A 26,018-nucleotide genomic window follows, 5' to 3' on the forward strand; every position below is an offset into this window, starting at 1 on the left:
ATCCTCTCAGCACTTATCCTGTCAAGCTTCTTAATAATTCTATTTGTTTCAATGCGATCACCTCTCATTTTGCTAAATTCCAGCTTATTTGGCCTTTGCTTTCAGGATAATCCTTCTATACCAGGGATCAAACCAATGAACCTTTTCTGAAGTGGCCCCAATGAAATGATATCTTTCCTTAATTAAGGTGACCAAAATTGCTCTCAGTCCTCCACATTCCATTAGCCTTTCTGATTACATGTTGTCTCTGTGTGCTGGCTTCGCATTTCATGCATGAGATTCCGCAAGTCCCTCTGTGTTGCAATTTTCTGCAGTTTTCCCCAATTAAATAATCTACTTTTCTTTTGTTCTTCCTTCCAAAATGAACAAGTTCACTTTTTCCCATGTTATACTCTGTTTACCAACAATTTAGCCACTTATTTGACCTAGTGTCAAGCTGTCTGTATCCCTTTCGCAACCTGCCTTTCCACCTATTTATTTTTGTTTGTGTTTCTCTGTATAGAAGGAGAATTTTAGTTCGGGTTAGAGTTCTAATTATTTGAGTTGTATGCTGAGGGTTCATAATTGTTTACCGAGGGTAAAGTCTATTTATTTTGTAAACGTTATTTGTATGTACAAAGCCCTATTCCGTACTTACTGTCAACCTGGATGTAAAAACCAAGTAAGCTAGAGAATACTTTCCAAAATCTTTAATTTGTATCAACTCCAAGACTAACAGGTTTTGATCTTCCATGCACAACAGCATAACAACTGTGTTACAGAAAATCCACCACAAAGCTGTAATAATATTTAAAAGGTTTTATATCCTCTCCAATAAATCAGTCACTGTACTCAAACATCCACGGCCTCCACCACTTGAGTGTTATAATTGCATTATGCATGCGCTACAGGGGAATCTCAGGAACACCTCCTTGCCATGCATCCTTTACTTACTAGAAGTCAAATAGCAGAAATGTAATGCAAACACCATCTCCTCCAACACACACACCATTGTCATTAGACATATCTGGCAATTCCTACATTGTTGCTGAGTCAGTATCCTGAAATTCCCTGTGCTCATGGGAGTATCAGTGTCTCAACAATTGACAAAAGGCTGATTGTGGTGGTGGTGGTAGTGCTGCTGGTGGTGATAGAGTGGGCGGGGGCTTTGTACTCCAGATTTGGTTCTTTGGTATGAAAGGAAGAACTGAAAACTGGGAATTCCTTACCTACCTAATGAATGCCCAGCCATGAATCACACAAATATGTGGGTGAAATCAAGAGGTCAGAGAGGATGGTGGTAGTTTCTTGGGAACAAAATCAGGCAGTGCCCCTCAAGTTTCATCCCTGTCTCAGAATACCTGGCAGATAAGAGTAAGAGGAATTATAACACCAAACCCCTCGATAGCCACCACCACCAATTGGATCCACCACTGAAAATGGGCATTGTAAAAATAGAGAAAAATAAAAATAAGGTTTGGCACTGGAATTAAATGCATTTTCAATCATTTGTCAGTTGCAAATTGCATATTGTCGCAAAGTATGCCATTAACATTAACAGAGAGGTGAACAACTATTTATGTGCAAGTATATTGCGTGCAATTCTGGTCTCTTTCCGATCAGAAAGATGTTGTGAAACTTGAAAGGGTTCAGAAAAGATTTGCAAGGACGTTGCCAGGGTTGGAGGATCTGAGCTACAGGGAGAGGCTGAACAGGCTGGGGCTGTTTTCCCTGGAGCGTCAGAGGCTGAGGGGTGACCTTATAGAGGTTTAAAAATTATGAGGGGCATGGATAGGATAAATAGGCAAAGTCTTTTCCCTGGGGCCAGGGAGTTCAGAACTAGAGGGTATAGGTTTATGGTGAGAGGGGAAAGATAGAAAAGAGACCTAAGGGGCAACTTTTTCATGCAGAGGGTGGTACGTGTATGGAATGAGCTGCCAGAGGATGTGGTGGAGGCTGGTACAATTGCAACATTTAAGAGGCATTTGAATGGGTATATGAATAGGAAGGGTTTGGAGGGATATGGGCCGGGTGCTCGCAGGTGGGACAAGATTGGGTTGGGATATCTGATCGGCATGGACAGGTTGGTCCGAAGGGTCTGTTTCCATGCTGTATATCTCTCTGACTCTATGACTCTAAGTGCAAATTCAATTGAAGGCTGATACACAATTAAACACAACTCCAGAAATTGCTGCTCAAAATTCAGCACTCTGCCATTAGCTTTGTTTCATGTTAACTGTCCCACCATTGAAACACACTGAATGGTGTGAACTTCCATTTTTCTAACAATAACAAAGCTTGCCACAAAGCTAACTTTTGTCCATTTCAGTCAAAATATCATTTTAAAATGCATAAAACACTCATTTAAACTATTAATCTTTCTGGCATTTAAAACTAAGATCTGTGTGAAGCATCATTCTTTAATTTTTAGTTTTGCTGGAAGAGTTTAAAATTTCAAGTTTTAATTTGCTTTTCTAAAAGCAATCTGTCTTCTTTTCTACCCACACAAATCAAACCATTCCTTCATTTACTTTATTTTTCTGTTCCTAATTTGACATTGAATTTGCTACTCTAGTTTACACTTGCTTCACTGTCCTTGCATTATTTCACAGTTTTTCAGTCTGATTGCTAAGGAGATACCATGTAGGTAACCCTGTTCACTCACATTCAAATAATGTTCCTATGCCATCACCTCAAGCATTCAATAATTTGCCACAAAATTGTTTACTGTTCAAAACATTCAAAGGCAGGTCTAACTGACTGCTGACACCATGAATTAGTCTACAATAGCAAATTATGGTTCAATGTTTTGGATTACAGTTGTGAATTTCCAGGATACATTTGCAACTTGACTCTAGAAGATTTTCCTGCATTTTGTCTTTCTATGCCTTTAGATCAAAGTAATTATTCCATCTTATATAACAGCATGATGTAAGCGTTACCATCCTTATGATGGGTTCCACGATGACCCTTGCATATATGTCTTCAATTATTTATTTCTGCTACTGACATTTTCCAATCAATTGCAATGCTTTAAATCTTGTAACAGAACAGTTTATAACAATAGAGAAAAAAATTGCACTTATAAGAGAAACCTTAAAACTTTGACCACATCACTTCCCACCTCACTCAACTTTAGGGAAACAAAGTTAAAAATCACACAACACCAGGTTGTAGTCCAACAGGTTTAATTGGAAGCACAATAACTTTTGGAATGTCACTCCTTCATCAGGTGCGAGTGAAACGATGTATTTTAAATTGAGTTCCTGGTTGTGGCGAACTGTTTTAAAAGGAAATGTGATTTTATAGTGCTTGCGTACTTCCACTTTTCCAAGTGCCGTGTGGTGCACCGGCAGCATCAGTACTTAAAATCCGAGCTATTAACAATTATATATTGTTTATCGAGATGGGAACTAAATGTAATGCATCTTAGTTTTCAGATGATACAAAGTCAGATGGGAAGGTGAACTGTGAGGATACAGAGATGCTTCAGTGTGATTTGGACAAGTTGAGTGAATCATCAAATGCATGGTAGATGAAATAGAATGTGAATAAATGTGGTTATTCATTTTCGTAGCAAAAACAGAAAGGCAGCTTGCAAAATTTGGTGAATACCCTTGCCAACTTTTATGGATGCGCCATCCAGAGCATTCAGTCTGGATGTACCACTACCTGGTATGGCAACTGTACCATTCAAAATCGGAGATTGTTACAGAGAGTGGTGAACTCGGCCCGGACAATCACAAAGGCCAACCTCCCATCTATAGAATCCATCTACCAGGTCCACTGTCAAGGAAAGGCCTCCAGCGTTCTCAAGGATCCGTCCCACCCTGGCAATGTTTTTCTACAACCTCTACCATCAGGGAGAAGGTACAGAAGCCTGAAAACATGAACCAGCCAGTTTCTAAACTGTTTCTACCCGACTGTTGTTAGAATACTGAATGGACTCACAAACCCTTAACATTCTCCTGTACCTGTGTTTTTTGTTTTTGCCGCTGTTTACTTATTATTTACTTAACTCCGTGATCTGCCTGTATCGCTCACAAGACAAAGCTTTTCACAGTGCCTCGGTACACGTGACAATAAATTCAATTCAATTCTTAGCTAGTCAGATACCGAAATGTTTGGCACAGCAGCATGGTGAATAAAGTGAAGAAATGAACAGGTTTTAAGGATAAATAAGTTGCTCAAACAGGGTTGCATGGACGTTTAAGGAATAAAATAACATAATAAACAAGGCAGTCTGTCAGACTTGGTGAAACCTTTGAGTAATTCTGTCTAGTTACAATGCCACCACATTCTCAAACCTAAAGGTTAGATGAATATATAATTAAGTTTCCACATCTTTAAATTCTTTTTAAACAATATCTTACAAATCTAAAACTTATATTTAATGAAAGCATTATGGTAGCAATAATTTGAGATTATTCAAATCAGTCAGTGATTGTAGGGAAAATTCGACTCAATCCAAAGTACGAAAATCGAACAGAAAAGCTTACCCTCATTCATGTTGATCTCCCAGAAACAGGTATTCCAGCCAGTTGGATCAGTACATTCAGGTCAAACCGAACGTTAGTCTTGAATGACTCAAATTGAACAGCAAATTGAAGCAGCCGTAATTAGGTTACAACTTACCGTATTAGTTTTCCAAAACGTGGTCTTGACAAACCGGTTTTTTTCAGCAGTTTCTGAAACCACACTTAAATGCTGCAATCGGCGACCTTAAGATGTTTTTGTTTTTACTCTGCACCCTTGTGCCTGCAAATTGAAAGTACAGATTTATGCCTGGTCATCGTAAACAGAATTAATTACCGGAATGATTACAATTCAAAAACAACACTAGCACAAAACCGTTCACATATGTTTGTTTCTTCCAAAGTGCTTCATTCTGAAATTCAAAACATTGAAAATAGCAATAAAAATATATATATGTGCATGCCTATGTCAGGATGAAGTACATTTAGATAACACATACATTTGGGTTAATATTTCCAGAGATTCAATCGAGATCCCTGGGATTGTCTCACAAATGTTTGTCAAATTGCGTTTTGCAAGGTCAGGGGGTGGGCACTGAGTACGCAGAGGCCGGTTCTCCTCTTGGATATTGCTGGACTCGCCCACTCAGGCTCACCCTCCCTTAAACCGGGTTTATTCAAGACCTGGAGCGCCAACTTCTCAGATTTAAAAAGGGAACAGACAGGAAAATGCAGCAAAAGCAACAAGAGGAAAAAACGTAGAAACACTGTGTACTCAACAAGTCAACATTCCTTCCACAGAACTTATTGCGGAAGTCCAGGAGAGTTCAAAGTACACTTGTTTGTTTTAATCTCTGTAAATTTACAATCTTTTCGTCTCGGGTTTATATAGCGTCCCTACCTAAAGACCAAAACGTCTAGGTTCAGGACCCACCTGCCCCCTTTCATATCACAGGAGTTATTTTAAAATATCTACGGTTCCTCTTCTAAAGTTGTACTTGTGTACCTTTAAAAAAAGCGTGAATTTAAGCAAATCACACTTTCGTCTTATAAACAGTGTGAAAACTGTACATTAGGTTGTGGACAACCTTCTCATCTGAAAATACAACATTAAAAAATGTTTGAAATAAAAACCAAAAGATTTCGGGTGTTGCAAATCAGAAACAAAAACCGAGATTGCTGGAAAAGTTCAGCAGGTCTGACAGCATCTGTGAAGACAAATCAGAGTTAACATTTCTAGCCAAGTGAGCCTTCCTCAGAAGCCTCCATCTGAGATGCTGTCAAATCTGCTGAGTTTCTCCAGCGATAACTAGTTGTTTCAGATTTCCAACATATGCAGTTTTTGAAAAAAAATTATTAAAACAAAATTTATACTGTTGGCAATGTAAAATATTTCAAGTTTCTACATTTATAGTTTTTTAAATCTTAAAATGTAAAAGAAACATGGTCTTTCTCCTTACCTTCTGTTGGCTGACTCTACCCACTGCCTCTCCTGCTCACTGCTCCTCTAGTTGGTTACCTCTTCTCACCAAACCTCTGAAACACTACTTATCCTGCCCATCCTCCATCTAATTCACCACATATCCCACTCACCAACCCCTTAGGTTCACCTCTTCTCTCCCTCAACAATACTCTGGCTCACTGCATGTCCCCTTCATTGACCTTCTAGCTCACCATCTCTCTGATTCACTGCATCTCTACCTCACTGTAGTAAACCCTACAAGATGCATAATGAATAAAACAAAATGTGCAGCGTGTTGATTTGTTTTACAGAAAGGCATTTTTTTGCACAGGCAGCTGCTGCTGATTACCATCCACCAAACCTTTTTGTCTGCTGCACTGACAAGCCTTCGCCTGCTTATTTGCTGCTAGGCAGCAGGCATCCCCAGTGGAGGACTGTCTATACAGGAGTCCTCCCATTATCTACTGGGGTCTCCCAACCAAATGTTTATTTGGCAGTGTTGTGGACCCATGGACCATGTATGCATTGGTTGTAGGTGATTGCACCCCTTTGTTGGTTATTTGAAAAATCTTTTATTGTGTTTTTGGTTGCACTTCAGTCTTAACTCCTGATGAAGGGCTTATGCCCGAAACATCGAATTTCCTGTTCCTTGGATGCTGCCTGACCTGCTGCGCTTTTCCAGCAACACATTTTCAGCTGTTAATCCAGGAACTCAGGTAATGTGGGGAACTGGGTTTGAATTCTGCCACGGCAGATGGTGGAATTTGAATTCAATAATAATCTGGAATTAGATTAGACTTACAGTGTGGAAACAGGCCCTTCGGCCCAACAAGTCCACACCGACCCGCCGAAGCGCAACCCACCCATACCCCTACATTTACCCCTTACCTAACACTACGGGCAATTTAGCTTGGCCAATTCACCTGACCCGCACATCTTTGTGACTGTGGGAGGAAACCGGAGCACCCGGAGGAAACCCACGCAGACACGGGGAGAACGTGCAAACTCCACACAGTCAGTCACGGGGAGAATTAACAATCTACTGATGACTATGAAACCATTGTCAGTTGTTGGAAAAATCATCTGGTTCACTATTGTCCTTCGGGAAGGAAATCTGCCATTCTCAATTGGTCTGGTCTACATGTGACTCCAGGCCCACAGTAATGTGGTTGACTCTCATCTGCCCTAAGAAATTGCCAGCAAGCCACTCAGTTCAAAGGCATGGCCAATACATTCTGGCCATCCAGTGATGCTCACATCCCATGAGTGAATAATAAAAACAATTGGCTGCATGGGTGACCTTTAGTGTTGGTTAATAGTTTTAAAACACAGTGATTTGGTGGTGGGTGAGTCATTGATGGTGTGTGGTAACACTTCTAGATGTGAGAAACAAGAAAAGCAGAAACTGTTAAGGTGGCCCTGTGGTAGTGCCTTTACTCTGAGCCAGAAAGCCTGGATCCAAGTCTGACCTGCTACAGAGGTGAGTAATAACATGCCTGTATAGGTTGATGTTTTTTAAAAGAAGCAGACATAATGGAGGAGATGATGGCAAAGTAATATTATCGCTAAAGTGTTACTCTAGAGACCTAGGTAATATTCTGTAATCTTGGATTCAAATCCTGCTATGGAAGGTAGTGAAATTCATTTTTGCCTACAGCCATGCAAGTCTGAAAATCATAGAATCATAGAGATGTACAGCACAGAAACAGATCCTTCGGTCCAACCCGTCCATGCCGATCAGATATCACAACCCAATCTAGTACCACCTGCCAGCACCTGACCCGTATCCCTCCAAACCCTTCCTATTCATATACCCATCCAAATGCCTTTTAAATGTTGCAATTGCACCAACTTCCACCACTTCCTCTGGCAGCTCATTCCATACACATACCACCCTCTGTGTGAAAACATTGCCCCTTAAGTCTCTTTTATATCTTTCCCCTCTCACCGTAAACCTATGCCCTCTAGTTCTGGACTCCCTGACCCCAGGGAAAAGACTTTGCCTATTTACCCTATCCATGCCCCGCATAATTTTGCAAACCTCTATAAGGTCACCCTTCAGTCTCTGACACTCCAGGGAAAACAGCCCCAGTCTGTTCAGCCTCTCCCTGTAGCTCAGATCCTCCAACCCTGGCAGCATCCTTGTAAATCTTTTCTGAACCTTTTCACAACATCTTTCCGATAGGAAGGAGACCAGAATTGCAAGCAATATGCCAACAGTGGCCTAACTAATGTCCTATACAGACGCAACATGACCTCCCAACTCCTGAACTCAATACTCTGACCAATAACGGAAAGCATACCAAACGCCTTCTTCACTATCCTATCTACCTGCGACTCCACTTTCAAGGAGCTATGAACCTGCACTCCAAGATCTCTTTGTTCAGCAACACTCCCTAGGACCTTACCATTAAGTGTATAAGTCCTGCTAAGATTTGGTTTCCCAAAATGCAGCACCTCGCAATTATCTGAATTAAACGCCATCTGCCACTTCTCAACCCATTGGCCCATCTGGTCCAAATCCTGTTGTAATCTGAGGTAACCCTCTTTGCTGTCCACTACACCTTCAATTTTGGTGTCATCTGCAAACTTACTAACTTTACCTCTTATGCTCACATCCAAATCATTTATGTAAATGACAAAAAGTAGACGGCCCAGCACCAATCCTTGTGGCACTCCACTGGTCACAGGCCTCCAGTCTGAAAAACAACCCTCCACCATCACCCTCTGTCTTTGAGCCAGTTCTGTATCCAAATGGCTAGTTCTCTCTGTATTCCATGAGATCTAATCTTGCTAATCAATCTCCCATGGGGAACCTTGTCAAACGCCTTACTGAAGTCCATATGGATCACATCTATTGCTCTGCCCTCATCAATCTTCTTTGTTACTTCCTCAAAAAACTCAATCAAGTTTGTGAGACATGATTTCCCATGCACAAAGCCATGTTGACTGTCCCGAATCAGTCCTTGCCTTTCCAAATACATGTACATCCTGTCCATTAGGATTCCCTCCAACAACTTGCCGACCACTGAGGTCAGGCTCACCGGTCTATAGTTCCCTGGCTTGTCTTTACCGCCCTTTTTAAACAGTGGCACCACGTTGCCAACCTCCAGTCTTCTGGCACCTCACTTGTGATGATCGATGATACAAATATCTCAGCAAGAGGCCCAGCAATCACTTCTTTAGCTTCCCACAGATCAGGTCCTGGGGATTTATCCACCTTTAACCATTTCAAGACATCTAGCACTTCCTCCTCTGTAATCTGGACATTTTGCAAGATGTCACCATCTATTTCCCTACAGTCTATATCTTCCTCATCTTGTTTGGTTTCGGAAGCTAAGCAGACTCAGGCCTAGGCAGTACTTGGATAGAAGACCATTTCAGAATACCAGGCGCCATAGAGAAAAAAAAGTAGATATAAAATGGGCTGTTGTAGTCCAGTGGTAGTGTCCCTACCTGTAGGGCAGAAGATCCAGGTTCAAATCCCACCTGCCTCAGGCATGTGTCATAATATGTCAATACATGTTAATTTTCTTTTTTAAGAAGCAGACACAACTATCTAATTGGCTGCACTGGAATTTTGCTGTTGGCAGTTAACAATGAAAAAAGTCATGGTGATTTGATGGTGAGAAAAAAAACATTCAATTGTGTGTAACAGCATCTCTAGCTATAAAAATAAAGCAGATACAATGCCTGTAATGGGCTTTGCAAATAATTATTCTATTGGAAACATGGGTGATTTACTAGTAGTGGATAATAAATGAAAAAAGAAAACCACAATGATTTGGCAATGAGAAAAAAAGTTCAATTCTGTGAGATAGCAGACCCATCATCATCTGTCTGGGCAAAGACTAGCATATTTATGCCACGAGTTGTCGTTCTATTTTGCTGTTCAATAATAAATGCTGTTCCTTTCCATTCAGGCTTCCAGAGTTATTATACTCACTCACCCACCAGCTTATGGCCTGTCCCATTCACCAACATTGTCGTTCACTATTTCATGGTGTCTTTGATACTCCAGCTTGCTGCCTCTCCCACCCACTGGTCCTCTGACTCATTACTTCTCCTGTTCCCCAACCTTCCAGATCAGCACCTCTCCCACTCCTTCGTGTTTCTGATCACTGCCTCTCTCGTTCCCCAAATCTCCGATTCACTCCCTTCCCACTTCTTGACACTCCAAATTACTATTTCTCCTACTTGTAGTTATCGCCAATCCTACTCATCTATCTCCTGGTCACAACAAATCCTGCTTACAATCTTTTTTCCTGTGGAACTCATGTTTTCCCCACCTCTCCTGCTCAACATGTCCTTCCCATTAGCCCCAGGATATTATCACAATGAGGCAAAAAGAGTAGCTTTGGCAGGGTTGTAGAGATAAACTGCAAGCTGGAGAAAGAATGCATTGAGAGAGTTAGGAGGAAGAGGGAATGACAGGGAGAGTGAGCGAGAAGGAAGATCTGCAAGAGAGGGAGTGTTAGAGAGTGGGAGGGTGAGTGAGAGGCAGGATCAGCAAGAGGGGACAGCTGGCAAGAGCAAGTGTCAGTGACAGGAAAAATCAGCATTGACTGTGAAGGAGGGTGAGTTGTAGTCAATGAGAGGGCAAGTCAGCTGCGACCAGGAGGATAAGTGTGAGGAATAGTTAGTAAACAGTAGTGAGTGGGAGCACAGGTAAGAAAGCAACTTCTTAAAAGCAACAGTCAGCAGCAACAGGGAAGGTCAGCGAGAGAGAGGGTCAGCAAAAGAAAGGTGACAAGTGGGAGGGCTGTCAGGAAGGATTGTCTTTGAATGGTATAGTTGATGAGAGTGTCAGCTGGAGGAAACATTGGTGGGAGGGAGTCCTGGCTGTAACCTGAGGGTGAGCAAGAGGGAAAGTCAGCAAGAGGCATGGTTAGTGAGAAAGAAGAATGGTCAATGGGAAAAAGGGCTGGTTGGAGGCGGGCCCGGTGACAGGGTTGTTGAGAGGCAGGGTCAGTCAGAGGAATGGTCATGGAGGGTCGGTGAGAGGGTAGATCAATGAAAAGCAGTATTGGTGAAAGACAAATCAGTAAGAGCTATGAGAACTATGACAGGGAGGGTCAGTGAAAGAGGAGAGCTGGTGAGAGGGAAGATATGAGAGAGGAAGAGTTAGTTGAGGGGGCTGGGGCCAATGAGGGGCTACTCGGTGAAATTGAGTCAGCAGAAACTGGGAATGTTGATGAGTGGGAGTGTCCACATCAGGAAAGAACCAAGAGAAGAAAGGTCAGCAACCCTACATCAGGCACAGTGCGAAACGATCAGAAGAAGAAATTAATTTATTAACTGATCAACTTCAAAGAAGAACAGTTTAAAATGGGACAACTTAAAATGAAATTACTGAATTCAAAATGAAGAAAGTCATATCCCCAACTTCTTCTTCAACAAGTTGGTAAACTCGCCTGCTTAAAAGAAATGCATCTGTGATCTGTTTCATTTATCTGTTCACAGCTGAGGGGAATATGTTACTGATACTCTCAGCAGCAACCTACAATTATTTGATGGTACAAAATTGAAGATAGTAACCTTCATATCCACAGGCAGTGCTGTATCTATAGTAGAGATGTACTACAGGACAGATTGCAGCATGTAGCAATTCTTACTGCTAGCTTCCCTGATGATTACTGTCACAAACACTGCTTCTTGGTCAAGTAGAATGAGGAATACCTACATTTAAACATGTAGCAATAAAGTAAAGATTGGGTGAATGACCAACTCTTTCTGCGACGCCTGATAAATTTACCCCTTTTATTTCTCCTCCCTCTTTTACCATAAAAAGCACAGATAGAGACATATCTAGTGGAATGGAAATTTTGTAGCCTCTATACATTAATTGAGGTGTCAAAATCAAATGATTCTAAATAAAGATGCTTAAACAAATGCTGAAACAACAGTCAATAACAAGGCAGAAAAAAAAATTCCAAATTTAATTGCAAAAGAAGGAAATCATAGGTCATCATTTAAGACAATGCCTATCTTTCCCAGTGTCTAGCTATGTTGATTTGTTTCTTTCTTAACAAAAGTGCTCATTCTAAGCAAAAATGAAGTGGTGGTAATGGAAAAAAGATTGTGTAATATCACCACATAGTTACCAGCTGATTTAATTACACCTGCCTAGATTTGAGCAGACAGCTCTACAAAGTTATTTCTGCTGGAATATATATCCAGCTCAGTTTTTCATCCTTCAATCTGCCCCATGTTTCCCACTAAATTACTAAGTACACTATATGAATATAAATCCTGTCTTAGAAGCCACGTTCTAATAGCTCTCTAGGTGTATTCACCATTCAATTACAAAAGTTACCCATTAGCAACAAGTAAATAGCACCAGCTGTTCATTATTACATTTACGCTTGGCAAAGACTTTCTGAACTTTGGCACTGAAACATGAACTGATTGGACATCTATGTCAGCACAGCACCTTTGACAAGAGATTTGAGACCTCTCCCTCCCACGAACCAAAGTCCCCACCTGCATCAAGAAGACCCACCATCATTCCAGTACCTAAGAAAGCACATGCAATGTGCCTTTATGACTAGTGCCCAGTGGCTCTGACCTCCATAATCATGAAGTGATTTGACAGGCTGGTCATGGCCCACATCAGCTTTAATCTCCCATGCAGCCTAAATCCCCTGCAATTTGCCAACCAATACAACAGATCCACAGCAGACACCATTTCCCTCACCCTGCACTCATCCCTGGAACATGTGGAAAACAAGGACACCTATGTCAGACTCCTGTTTGTCAACCACAGCTCCACCTTCAACACGATTATCCCCTCCAGACTGATTTCAAAACTCCAAGACCTAAATGGATCCTCAGCTTCTTGACCCATAGACCACAATCAGTGATGATAGACAACTGCCTCTCCTCCATGATAACACTCAATAACCCCACCAAGGATGCGCTCTCAGCCCCCTCCTGTACTTACTCAACAACACAACTGTGTTGCCAAATTCTGAACGAACACTATCTACAAGTTTGCTGCTTACACGACTGTGGTAGGATAGATATCAAACAACAATGAGTCAGAATACATAACGGAGATAGAAGACTTGGTGATGTGGTGCAATGATAACACCCTCTCTCTCAAAGTCAGCAAAACTCAAGAACTGATTATTGACTTCAGAAAAGAAAGAGAGCACACCTCCGTCTACACCAAAAGAGTGGAGGTGGAGAGGGTTGACAGTGTCAAGTTCCTAAGAGTGATGATAACTGACAACCTATCCTGGACATCCCAAGTAGATGCAACAGTGAAGAAGGCATAATGACACTTCTTCTTCCTTAGGCAGCTCAGGAGATTTGTCCACAAGGACCCTCATCAACCTTTACAGATGCATAATAAAAAGCATACTGTCTGGGTGCATAACGGCTTAGTACAGCAATTTGTCTGCCCAGGACTGTAAGAAACTACAGAGGGTTATGTGCACAACCCAGACCATCCATGGACTCATTTATACTCTTGTTGCTGCAGATAGGCTGCTACCATCATCAAAGACCGGTAGTGCTCTTCGACAATCTCTTCAATCAGGCAGAAAATATAGAAGCTTGAACACATTGCACCAGCATGGTCAAGAACAGCTTCTTCCCTGCCATTTTTAGACTGATGGATGTACTCTCTAACTTCAAATAATGATGAGCTTATTCATGTTCATCTTGCCCCGTGTGCATCCTGTGCAATGCAACATGTATGCCTCACTCTGCCCACGTTTTTTTATTCACCCTATGATCTGTATGTCCTTGCTTACTATGATCTATCTGTACTGCTCACAAAAAAAGTTTTTCACTGTACTTAGGTACATGTGACAATAAATCAAATCAATCCGTATTTCCTTAACCAGTCAGACTGCAAAACCCTTACTGAGGTACGCAGAGTCTAAATTAGAAAGTACAAATGGCTCAAAGAATCCTATTTTTTAATGAGATAATTTAAACATAAAAGCATGCTTTGCTTCAGTTATATAGGACAATGCTGAAACTACATCTTACATTCTGTATGCAATTTTTGTCTCATTATTTTAGGAAAAATAATGTATTGGAGGCAGTTCAGATGATTTTTATTAGATTGACATTTGAAATAAGGGGGGTCATGTTATGTTGGACAAAGTGGGCATGTTTCTACTGAAATTTTGAAGAATGAGGTGTGACTTGATTTAAGTATTTAAGATCCTGATTGGTCTGATAAAGTGCACATGGAAAGGACGTCTTCCTTTGTGGATGAATCCAGAACTAAAGGTTTCTGTTTAATAATTAGTACACCATTTTATGACAGAGACGAGAATATGTTCTGTCAGAAGATTGTCGTCACTTGGACTTCTTTGCCTCAGTAAGCAGCAGAATGGGATTATTGAGTATTTTTAAGGTGGATGTAGATGAATTTGTGTTAATGGAAACAAAGGCTATGATGGGATGGAATGAAAATATGGAATTAAAAATACAAACAGTTAATCCATAACCTTATTGAATAGTGGAGTGGGCTCAATGGGTTGAATGGTTTACTTCTGCACCTTTTTATGTGCATAAGTTGAGATAGTTAAGTTAATGTCAAATCATGCACAGAAAGCAAAATAAAGACAGTGCAGATTATTGAAATGAGACAGTAAAAGGACAAAGATAGACAGAAAGACTTTTTTCTATGCTGTACACCTCTGTGGCTCTATTGCAAAAAAAATCTGAAGGAATGAAACTCCTCATTTATAAAAGTTAATTTTCAGTGCGAGAGAGGTTGCTTGATGGGAAATAACTTTTATTACACCGATCAATATTCACTTGCACTTGAATGGATATGCAATAACTTGTTCTGCCACATTTCCTGGGTTCGATCATGGAAGAATTACACCTTCATGTTTTTCTACGTATTTGAAAATGGAGTCTCTGAGCAAGAGAGACTACTTGTATAGCAATGTGTCTGGTGGAACAAGACATGTTAAACATTAACGTCCTGATTTCTGCATTTAACTGCATGTGACATTGGTAGAAATTAATGTTCACTTATACTTTAACAAATATGAATACTGATAGACTTACCAATACATGTACTTCAAAATTCAGGCTCACATGCGCACTTGTGACCCATAATCTAAGATAATTGATTTTATAAGTTAGCATCACAGATAAAAGTCGCATATATACTGTGTGTAAAATCTAAATATAAATGATGTTACCATAAACCCGGAAATTTTCCCTTTATATAATGGACCTATTACAAATTTAGAGCTGAAAAATGTGTTGCTGGAAAAGCGCAGCAGGCAGCATCCAAGGAGCAGGAGAATCAACGTTTTGGGCATGAGCCCTTCTTCATGCCCGAAACGTTGATTCTCCTGCTCCTTGGACGCTGCCTGACCTGATGCGCTTTTCCAGCAAGACATTTTCAGCTCTGATCTCCAGCATCTGCAGTCCTCACTTTCTTCTATTACAAATTTAGGTCTACTGTTGACAGCATCAGTTGCTTCAACAAGCAAATTCTTTGCATTCATTGAGTGACGTGCACGAAACTTGTTGCATTTATATGCAGATGGTGCTTGCATGTACAAAGTACCAATCATGCCTAAAACAGAAAGGGTAAATAATGATATGTATCATAGAATCCCTACAGTGCTAAAAGAGACCATTTGGCCCTGCACTGACCCTCCAGAGAGCATGTCACTCAACACTGCTGACACCTCGCCAAACCTCCACATATACCTCCTTCAGCCAAAAACATTTGAACTGATGTGTTGATTTGTTTCTGATTTGGGGTGATGCTAAGTAAATAGTAAAAAGAACCATATGGAATTGATCCTTTTGCATATTCATGATGTGTGCTGGTGGCACTGGAGGAGTCTTCCAGTGGTTGAAATGGATTGGCAGGGCATCGGCACAATGACAACTAATAGGCCATAGACATTGGGTGTTGGTTGTTGTGTGCAGCATTTATTGCAACAGCCCAACTATTAATATGGAGTCCAAAGAAGCTGGCCTGTTTCTTCTGGGTCCATACTAAGGTAAGGAAAAGTAATACTATGTTAGTGGCCATGATTTGGAGATGCCGGTGTTGGACTGGGGTGTACAAAGTTAAAAATCACACAACACCAGGTCATAGTCCAACAAGTTTAATTGGAAGCACTAGCTTTCAGAGCACTGCTCGGAAAGCTTGTGCTTCCAATTAAACTTGTTGGACTATAACCTGGTGTTGTGTGATTTTTAACTATGTTAATGGCAACCAGGTTCTTTTAAAAAATTGTTACTTTTTGATTTGAAGAAGGAACCTGAAATAGATGAAATCTGGTTTTACCTAATGCCTATTCATAATCTTTTATTCTGAAAAACTGCCACTGCTTTCACAAAATCATGTAGGTGAAAATAAGAAAGGCCATTTGTCACATGTTAATTTATTCTACATGGACCTTTCATCCAGAAGAAATTCCAATTGCTAATCATGTTTTGATATTGATCCTAAATTGTCGATGCTTTGGTTGAAACCATAGCCCTTTGTTCTTGATTTATCTTGCTCTAGTTTAGGTTGTCAGTACAACTTAATATCCTGTACATTTAAACAAGTTTGTCCTTCACATCTATGGGGCAAACATTATTTCATAATATTCATGATTTATTCTTTTTTCCAATGTTGCCACCCTCCTGTTTCCTTTTCTAAAGTTATTGTCGCAGCAGCAACATGTATCCAGCTGCACTGGGAAAATGGTGTGGCCCTGGTTTAGAAATGAAATGCAGAGCTGATTGGTCAAGGAGCTAGAACCTGTTGGTGGAAAAGCACAAAAATAGCACAGGGAAAATGGATGTGTGAAACAAAAATATAAACTTGGTTGATGAATGACAATCTTTTGTTGTAACCAGCAATCAAGAATAACAGTTATTAAATCATGAGAAAGAGCCAGTAGTTGGAAATATTTAAGAATAAAATCATAAGGAGCATGGACAAATAAATAGATAGGTCTTTCCCTGGGCTGGGGGAGTCCAGAACTAGGCAAAACTGAGGACTGCTGGATATCAGAGACAAGATTAGAGTGGTGCTGGAAAAGCACAGCATTCAAGAAGCAGGAAAATCGATGTTTTGGGCAAAAGCCCTTCATCAGGAATGAGGCTGGGAGCCTCGGAGATGGAGAGATAAATGGGAGGGGTGTGGGGCTGGGGAGAAGATAGCTAAGAATGCAATAGGTGGATGGAGGTGGGGATGAAGGTGATAGGTCAGAGAGAAGGGTGGAGCGGATAGGTGGGAAGGAAGATTGACAAGTAGGACAGGTCATGAGGACGGTCCTGAGCTGGCATGCTGGAACTGGGGGGAGTGGAAATGAGGAAACTGGTGGTCCACATTGATGCCATGGGGTTGAAGTGTTCTGAGGTGGAAGATGAGGCATTCTCCCTCCAGCCATCGGGCGATGAGGGAGTGGCGGTGGAGAAGGCCCAGGACCTGCATGTCCGTGACAGAGCGGGAGGGGGAGTTGAAATGTTCGACCACTGGCAATGGGGTTGAGTGGTGTGGGTGTCCTGGAGATGTTCCCCAAAGCACTCTGCAAGAAGGCATCCAGTCTCCGCAATGTAAAGGAGACCTATGGGAGCAACGGATACAATAAATGCCATTTGTGGAAGTGCAGGTGAAACTTTGATGGATATGGAAGGCCCCTTTCGGGCCTTGGATGGAGGTGAGCGGGGAGGGGGGTGTGGGCACAGGTTTTGCAATTCCTGTGGTGGCAGAGGAAGGTGTCGGGGGGGGGGGGGTGGATTGTTGGAGGGTGTGGACCTGACCAAGTAGTCATAGAGGGAATGGTCTTTGTGGAAAGCTTATAGGGGTGGGGAGGGAAATATATCCCTGGTGGTGGGGTCCATTTGTAGGTGGCGGAAATGTCGGCAGATGATGCGGTTTATGTGGAGGTTGGTGCGGGGGGGTCTGTCCTTTTTGTGGTTGGAGGGGTTGAGTTTGAGGGCAGAGGTGCGGGACGTGGATGAGAAATGTTGGAGGGCATCTTCAACCACGTGGGAGGGGCCATCTGGTGTGTTCTGTGGTGGAACTGGTTCTCCTGGGAGCAGATACGGCAGAGGCGGAGGAATTGGGAATACAGGATAGCATTTCTTCAGGAGGTAAGGTGGGAAGCGGTGTAATCCAGGTAGCTGTGGTAGTTGGGGGGATTTGTCAAAAATGTCAGTGTTGAGTCAGTTGTTTTTGATGGAGATGGAGAGGTCCAGGAAGAGGAGGGAGGTGTCAGATATGGTCCAGGTGAATTTAAGATTGGGGTGGAATGTGCTGGTGAAGTTGATGAACTGCTCAACCTTCTCATGGGAGCATGAGGTGGTACCGATGCAGTCATCAATGTAGTGAAGGAAGAGGTGGGGAGTGGTGCCGGTCTAACTACAGAAGGTGGACTGTTCTACATAGCCAACAAATAGCCAGAACTAGAGGACATAGGTTTAGGGTGAAAGGTGAAAGATTTAAAAGGGACCGAAGGGGCAACGTTTTCCTGCAAAAGGTGGTGCATGTGTGGAATGAGCTGCCAGAGGAAGTGGTCAAGGCTGGTACAATTATCTGGATGGGTATATGAATAGGAAGGGTTTAAAAGGATATGGGCCAAGTGCTGGCAAATGAGACTAGATTAGGTTTGGATATCTGGTCAGCATGGACAAGTTGCACCCAAGAGTCTGTTTCTGTCCTGTACATCTCTGTGACTCTATGACTCTATATTTTTGGCATATATTTTGGTGTCCAAAATGAAGTCAGAACATTTTCTTAATTGTGTTTATTGATCCAGTAACATAACCTTTTTTTAGTTGCTGCTCAAAATTGTTAACTTATTTTCTATTTGAATTACGTCAATTGGAAAGCACTAAATTTATCATCCCGTTCCCTTCTTATTTTCCTCTTACCTGTTAGTACTCGTCTGACACCTATTTCATATTTCAGTTTACAGAATCGAGCCTATGTACTAAATTATATCTCCCAATGTTCTATTTACAGTTTTCATGTAATTTGTTTGGAGATCCCGTTCAATGTCTCGGACTCACAGCCGATATCTTGCTTCCCCACCACTTTATTGTCTGTGACTTTGAACAAATTGTACTGGTCTTCTCAATCATTTTGGTCGTGTATGGCTTGAAGTCAGCAATACTCCCGCGGTTCGACATCAGTTCTCGAACCAATCCACGCGGCTCCCTTCAGCCAAATTTCTTTTAACTCACATTCCCTGTAAAATTGGTTTCGTTCCCAGTTTCATTTTCGGTGTTGGCCTCCCATCTGACAGTTTATCAAATATCTCCGTTGTCAAATAACTTCCTGTTATCAATACAAAAATAACTATTCGTAGGCAAGTTCCTGATTGCAAGAAATCAAATCAATCTGCTTTCCTCGCGTCACTGCACGTAAAACTGATTCCAATTTTAATCGCTTGTGGTAATTGAGATGTTTTCCCTTCCATAGAAACCAAGCACGTGACACATTGTAGAAGCGAGTTCCCACAAAATTGCACTCTCACTGTGATTTTGTTTTAAATCCGTTGTCAGTCGAACAATAGTTTTATGAGTGCTAAAAAAAATCACTCATTCGGCAAAACTTGCCTTTTTAAACGCGAAGCAATGTCAAAACATTTTGAAGAATTAGTATAAGGGTTTGGGAAGTGGTCGAATTGCGGAAGTTCCTCACGCTTTATAGCCAAGTCAGCCACAGTAATTTATCCATCATCTGAGAGTTATGTGTTGTATTTTTTTAAATTATTTTTTCAAAACTCACTCCGACATTCCTGTTTTTTTTTAAACCCCCACACTACCGCCTAACTGCGGTAGTGCTTATTTTAGCCATGCGTTTTACTGGTGATAGTTTCATTTAATTGCGATCAAGACCACGAGTGATGAGCTTCTCTCTGTGTGATTGCCAGGTACACGGCTCCTTATTCTTTGACACAAATTTGAAAGTATTATGTTACAAGATGAACTTAGCCAAGCTCTCATTGTACGCTCTGATCAAAACAACAAACTTGGATTTGTCCGAAAGCAGAATTGCGATCTGTAGAAATCCAGCTTTGGTCATTTATCTCAACTGCAAGTATTGAAGATGTCGAAAAACAGCATTCGCAATGTTGCGGAACTGACTTTCGGAAGTGTAATCAATCTATCTCATTTGAACCTTGGGTGTAATAAATTAATAGTATTAAGCAAAAGCATACTGAGCGGCCTGGGGAATCTCGCAGCATTGAATCATATTGTTGTTCAGCAACAAAGGATTTATTCTGATGTCTTTTCCACTCGGTCAATGTGGAAATGATCAATCTAACCCCTAATATGTTAAATCGGTTGCAGGAAATGAGCTGTGTATTTAACGCTTTTGTTGCAGAGAAAATGTATCCAAGAGACAACGGTTTACGCTCTTTCGCCACCCAGAACCTTAATAGAGCTCAATAACTCCAAGAATCCTCTCATAAACTTCAACGTGGCAACGGGTATTCTGCACGGGCTCCTCTCTCTAGATGTTTCACTCGCAGGGGGTAATGAATCTGTTGCATTACACGTTGAAGATTGATTTTTTTTAAAGTTATTAACTTCAGGAGGAATTCACATGCAGTCATCTGAGATACGCGTGCCCTTTGCAAACATAAAAAGGTCACTGGACAATATTCAACTGAACAATTTGAGATTGCAGTCAACAACCCTCTCCTATTGGAGAGCTGCATTTTGCAATAAAATGTAATGGTCTTAAATCAGAGCAGAAACGACCTGAACTCCTTAAATAGCGATGCCTTCAGTTCATGGGTACATTTAGACCATCTAGATTTATCAGTGAATAAATTAAAGAATATTTTATGCTCTTCGTTCAACAATTCAGTTTCTCTCAGCTTATTGTCCCGACCCTGTAAAGAATTGGCGGTGGTTCCAAAAGCTGTTTTAGGTGCGCGCAGTGTGGAAAGTCTGGATCTAAACTTCACATTGAACGAATAAATTCCCGTGATTTCATACACCTTGCTAAACCGCAGAGACTATTTCTTGTTTGAAATAAGATCAGGAGAAAAAAAACACAATCATCTTCATTTTCTGGGCTTATTCAATTGACAGAATTACAATTATCTGCTAGAAACAACCAATTTTTCCGATCTGAAAAGGCAGGAAATTCTTCACCTTATTAAGAATATTTGCAAAATTTACATGATCTCAATTTGATTGACAATCAGATAAACATCCTGTAAGAAGCAAGTCTTGACGGGCTTTCAAATTTAAAACCCCTCCTACTGGGCTCTAACAAACTGTTGATGTTCTAAGAAACCAGGTATTTTCATTACTTCAATCTTTGAAGCATCTTCAACTATTTAGCAATCATTTCGCCTATCCATTTTCACAAAAACTAAACAGAGCACCATCTACTACAATGAAGTCTTTGCAATACCTTGAGATAAATAGTCAGGCTCATAATGGTCTCCGAAATTTTCCATTAAATTTACTTAGAAGGATTACATTCTCTCAAAGAACTCCATGCAGGAAACATTGTCAATACTTTTATTGATTCCAATACTTTTGGAAAACAGAGAGATTCTAGCAGTCAAAGCAATGTGAGGACTGCACATCTCCAGTACCATTTTTAAAATCCGGAAAGTAAAGATTGAAAAAATGGTCAGGCAGAGATTAGAGGATGGCATGGAGGTGGATGTTCTAGTACTACGGACTGTGGACAACGTGCATGGACCTGCGGCCCTGAGAATATAGATAGGTGGTCTAAAGAAATGTATCACTCAAAGAAGGTCCCAATGAAGACACAGGAAAGCTGAGACCGTTTAAGGGGAATATGTAGGCTCTCTCTCTGGGATTGGGTACAGATTCTGAACATTATTATAACTAAGAGAAGGATGCTGCATCCATGAGGCAGTCAAAGGTGCTCTTTCAGAGTATGAGCAGGAGCAGCAAGCCAGTTGGACAGCAACAAAACAGTGGTTACAAGGATATTGTCCCCACAAGGCTGATCGGACAGAAGTCACAGCTAGCTGTCAATGGACAAAAATCACAGCTTGCTGTCAAAAACCCAGAGAAGTAGTCCCAGAATATGAGGAAAGGTTTAGGACGACCTGGAAAGAATATGCAGGAATCCCAAATGTCATAGTCATAGAGATGTACAGCACAAAAACAGACCCTTCAGTCCAACTTGTCCATGCCAACCAGATATCCCAACCCAATCTAGTCCCACCTGTCACAACTCGGCCCATATCCCCCCAAACCCTTCCTATTCATATAGCCATCCAAATGCCTTTTAAATGTTGCAATTGTACTAGCCTCCACCACATCCTCTGGCAGCTCATTCCATACAGGTACCACCCTTTGCATGAAAAGGTTGCTCCTTATGTCTCTTTTATATCTTTTCCCTCTCATCCTAAACCTGTGGCTTCTAGTTCTAGATTCCCCCATCCCAGGGACTCCCCATCTACTTATCCTATCCATGCCCCTCAAGATTTTATAAACCTCGATGAAGTCACCCGTCAGCCTCCGATGCTCCAGGGAAAACAGCCCCAGCCTATTCAACCTCTCCCTATAGTTCAAATCCTCCAACCCTGGCAACATCTTTGTAAATTTTTTCACAACATCTTTCCGATAGGAAGGAGACAGAATTCCACGTAACATTCCAAAAGTGGCCTAACCAATGTCCCATACAGCTGCAACATGATCTCCCAACTCCTCTACTCAATATTCTGACCAATAAAGGAAAGTATACCAAATGCCTTCTTCACTATCCTATCTACCTGCGAATCCACTTTCAAGGAGCTATGAACCTGCATTCAGCAACATTCCCCAGGATCTTACATTAATGTATTAGTACTTCAAAGATAGAACATAGAACATTACAGCACAGAACAGACCCTTCGGCCCACGATGTTGTGTCAAACATTTGTCCTAGCTTATTCCCTTGATGTACCTATCCAATTGCTGCTTAAAGGTCACCAATGATTCTGACTCTGCCACTCCCACAGGAGTGGTGGAGGCTAGTACAATTGCAACATTTAAAAGGCATTTGGATGGCTATATGAATAGGAAGGGTTTGGGGGGATATGGGCCGAGTTGTGACAGGTGGGACTAGATTGGGTTGGGATATCTGGTTGGCATGGACAAGTTGGACTGAAGGGTCTGTTTTTGTGCTGTACATCTCTATGACTATGACATTTGGGATTCCATGCCCCCACCACTCTCTGGGTAAAGAACCTACCCCTGACATCCTGAAGATTCCTGAAGAAGGGCTTATGCCCGAAATGTTGAATTTCCTGTTTCTTGGATGCTGCCTGACCTGCTGCGCTTTTCCAGCAACACATTTTCACCTCTTACCCCTGACATCCCCCCTATACCTTCCACCCTTCACCTTAAATTTATGTCCCCTTGTAACACTGTTGTACCCGGGGAAAAAGTCTCTGTCTACTCTATCTATTCCCTTGATCATCTTATAAACCTCTATCAAGTCACCCCTCATCCTTCACCGTTCCAATGAGAAAAGGCCTAGCACTCTCAACCTATCCTCGTACGACCTATTCTCCGTTCCAGGCAACATCCTGGTAAATCTCCTCTGCACCCTCTCCAAAGCTTCCACATCTTTCCTAAAGTGAGGCGACCAGAACTGCACACAGTACTCCAAATGTGGCCTTACCAAGAGCTGCAACATCACCTCCCAACTCTTGATTTCAATCCCTCTGCGAATGAACGCTAATACACCATAGCCTTCTTACAAGCTCTATCCACCTGAGTGGCAACTTTCAAAGAGCTACGAACATAGACCCCAAGATCCCTCTGCTCCTCCACCTTACTAAGAACTCTACCATTAACCCAGTATTCCGCATTCTTATTTGTCCTTCCAAAATGGACAACCTCACACTTGACAGGGTTGAACTCAGTCTGCCACTCCTCAGCTCAGCTCTGCATCATACCAAAGTCCCTTTGCAGCCAACAACAGCCCTCCTCACTATCCACAACTCCACCAATCTTTGGATCGTCTGCAAATTTACTGACCCACCCTTCGACTCCGTCTTCCAAATCATTAATAAAAATTACAAACAGCAGAGGACCCAGAACTGATCCCTGCGGAACTCCACTTGTAACTGGGCTCCAGGCTGAATATTTACCATCTACCACTACTCTCTGACTTCGACCGGTTAGCCAGTTCTCTATCCAACTGGCCAAATTTCCCACTATCCCATACCTCCTGACTTTCCACATAAGCCTATCATGGGGAACCTTATCAAATGCCTTATTAAAATCCATGTACACTACATCCACTGCTCTACCCTCATCCACATGCTTTTTGCTTTCCCAAAATGCAGCACCTTGCAATTAAACTCCATCTGTTACTTCTCAGCCCATTGGCCTACCTGATCAAGATCCAATTGTAATCTGAGGTAACCCTCTTTGCTGTCCACTACACCTCCAATTTTAGTGTCATCTGCAAACTTACTAACTGTACCTCTTATGCTCACATTCAAATCATTTATGTAAATGTTAAAAAGTAGCGAACCCAGCACCGATTCTTGTGGCACTCCACTGGTCACAGGCCTCCAGTCTGAAAAACAACCCTCCACCACCAACCCTCTGTCTTCTACCTTTGAGCCAGTTCTGTATCCAAATGGCCAGTTCTCCTGTATTCCATGAGATCTAACCTTGCTAAACAGTCTCCCATTGGGAACCTTATCAAATGCCTTACTGAAGTCCATATAGATCACGTCCACCACTCTGCCCTCATCAATCCTCTTTGTTACTTCTTCAAAAAACTCAATCAAGTTTGTGAGACATGATTTCCCATGTACAAAGCTATGTTGACTATCCCTAATCAGTCCTTGCCTTTCCAAATACATGTTCATCCTGTCCCTCAGGATTCCCTCCAACAACTTGCCCACCACCAACATCAGGCTCACTGGTCTATAGTTCCCTGGCTTGTCGTTTCCACCCTTCTTAAACAGTGGCACCACATTAGCCAACCTCTCGGCACCTCAACTGTGACTATCAATGATACAAATATCTCAGCAAGGGGCCCAGCATCACTTGAATCCCACAAAGTTCGAGGGTACACCTGATCAGGTCCTGGGGATTTATTCACTTTTGTGTTTCAACTCATCCAACACTTCCTCCTCTACAATATGGACATTTTTCAAGATGTCACCATCTATTTCCATACTTATATATTATATCTTCCATGTCCTTTTCTACAGTAAACACTGATGCAAAATACTCATTTAACATCTCTCCCATCTCCGGTGGTTCCACACAAAGGCCACCTTGCTGATCTTTGAAGGGCCATATTCTCTCCCTAGTTACCCTTTGTCCTTAATGTATTTGTAAAAACCCTTTGGTTCTCTTTTAACTGTATTTGCCAAAGCTATCTCATGTCCCTTTTTTGCCCTCCTGATGTCCCTCTTAAGTATACTCCAACTGCCTTTACACTTTAAGGATTCGATCTATCCTGTCTATACCTGACATTTGCTTCCTTCTTATTCTTAACTAAACTGTCAATTTCTTTAGTAATCCAGCATTCCCTATACCTACCAGCCTTTCCTATCACCCTGACAGGAATATACTTCCTCTGGATTCTTGTTATCTCATTTCTGAAGGCTTCCCATTTTCCAGCCATCCCTTTACCTGCGAACATCTGCCCCCAATCAGCTTTCGAACGTTCTTGCCTAATACCATCAAAATTAGCCTTCCTCAAATTTAGAACTTCAACTCTTAGATCTGGTCTATCCTTTTCCATCACTATTTTAAAACTAATAGAATTATGGTCGCTGGCCCCAAAGTGCTCCCCCACTGACACCTCAGTCACCTGCCCTGCCTTATTTCCCAAGAGTAGGTCAAGTTTCGCACCTTCTCTAGTAGGTACATCTACATACTGAATCAGAAAATTGTTTTGTAGACACTTAAGAAATTCCTCTCCGTCTAAACCCTTAACACTATGGCAGTCCCATCTATGTTTGGAAAGTTAAAATCCCCTACCATAGCCACCCTATTATTCTTACAGATAACAGAGATCTCCTTACAAATTTGTTTTCAATTTCCCTCTGACTATTAGGGGTCTATAATACAATCCCAATAAGGTGATCATCCCTTTCTTATTTCTCAGTTCCACCCAAATAACTTCCCTAGATGTATTTCCCGGAATA

General features: G+C 41.6%; 1 protein-coding gene across 4 annotated transcripts in view; it reads right to left on the reverse strand.

Moving 5' to 3' along the window:
- Positions 1–18,859, reverse strand: part of arhgef37 (Rho guanine nucleotide exchange factor (GEF) 37) — a 169,812-nt gene extending 150,953 nt beyond the window's left edge. Inside the window, exons 1-3 of one of the 4 annotated variants that reach the window (XM_060836771.1) lie at positions 18,784–18,859; positions 14,956–15,007; positions 4,615–4,737 (exon numbers count right to left, since the gene is read on the reverse strand). Coding sequence is in view for 2 of the 4 variants with exons in the window: in XM_060836769.1 (XP_060692752.1) it covers positions 4,479–4,488 (10 nt within the window). In the remaining 2 variants the exon portion in view is untranslated. Of the gene's footprint in view, positions 1–4,478; positions 4,551–4,614; positions 4,738–4,954; positions 5,126–14,955; positions 15,008–18,783 lie in introns of those variants that run through there. The other 3 variants (XM_060836770.1, XM_060836769.1, XM_060836774.1) reach the window with 3 other exon arrangements.
- Positions 18,860–26,018: the final 7,159 nt, after the last annotated feature.

This window comes from Hemiscyllium ocellatum, chromosome 16 (genome assembly GCF_020745735.1).
Source record: "Hemiscyllium ocellatum isolate sHemOce1 chromosome 16, sHemOce1.pat.X.cur, whole genome shotgun sequence".
Classification (NCBI taxonomy): Eukaryota; Metazoa; Chordata; class Chondrichthyes; order Orectolobiformes; family Hemiscylliidae; genus Hemiscyllium; species Hemiscyllium ocellatum.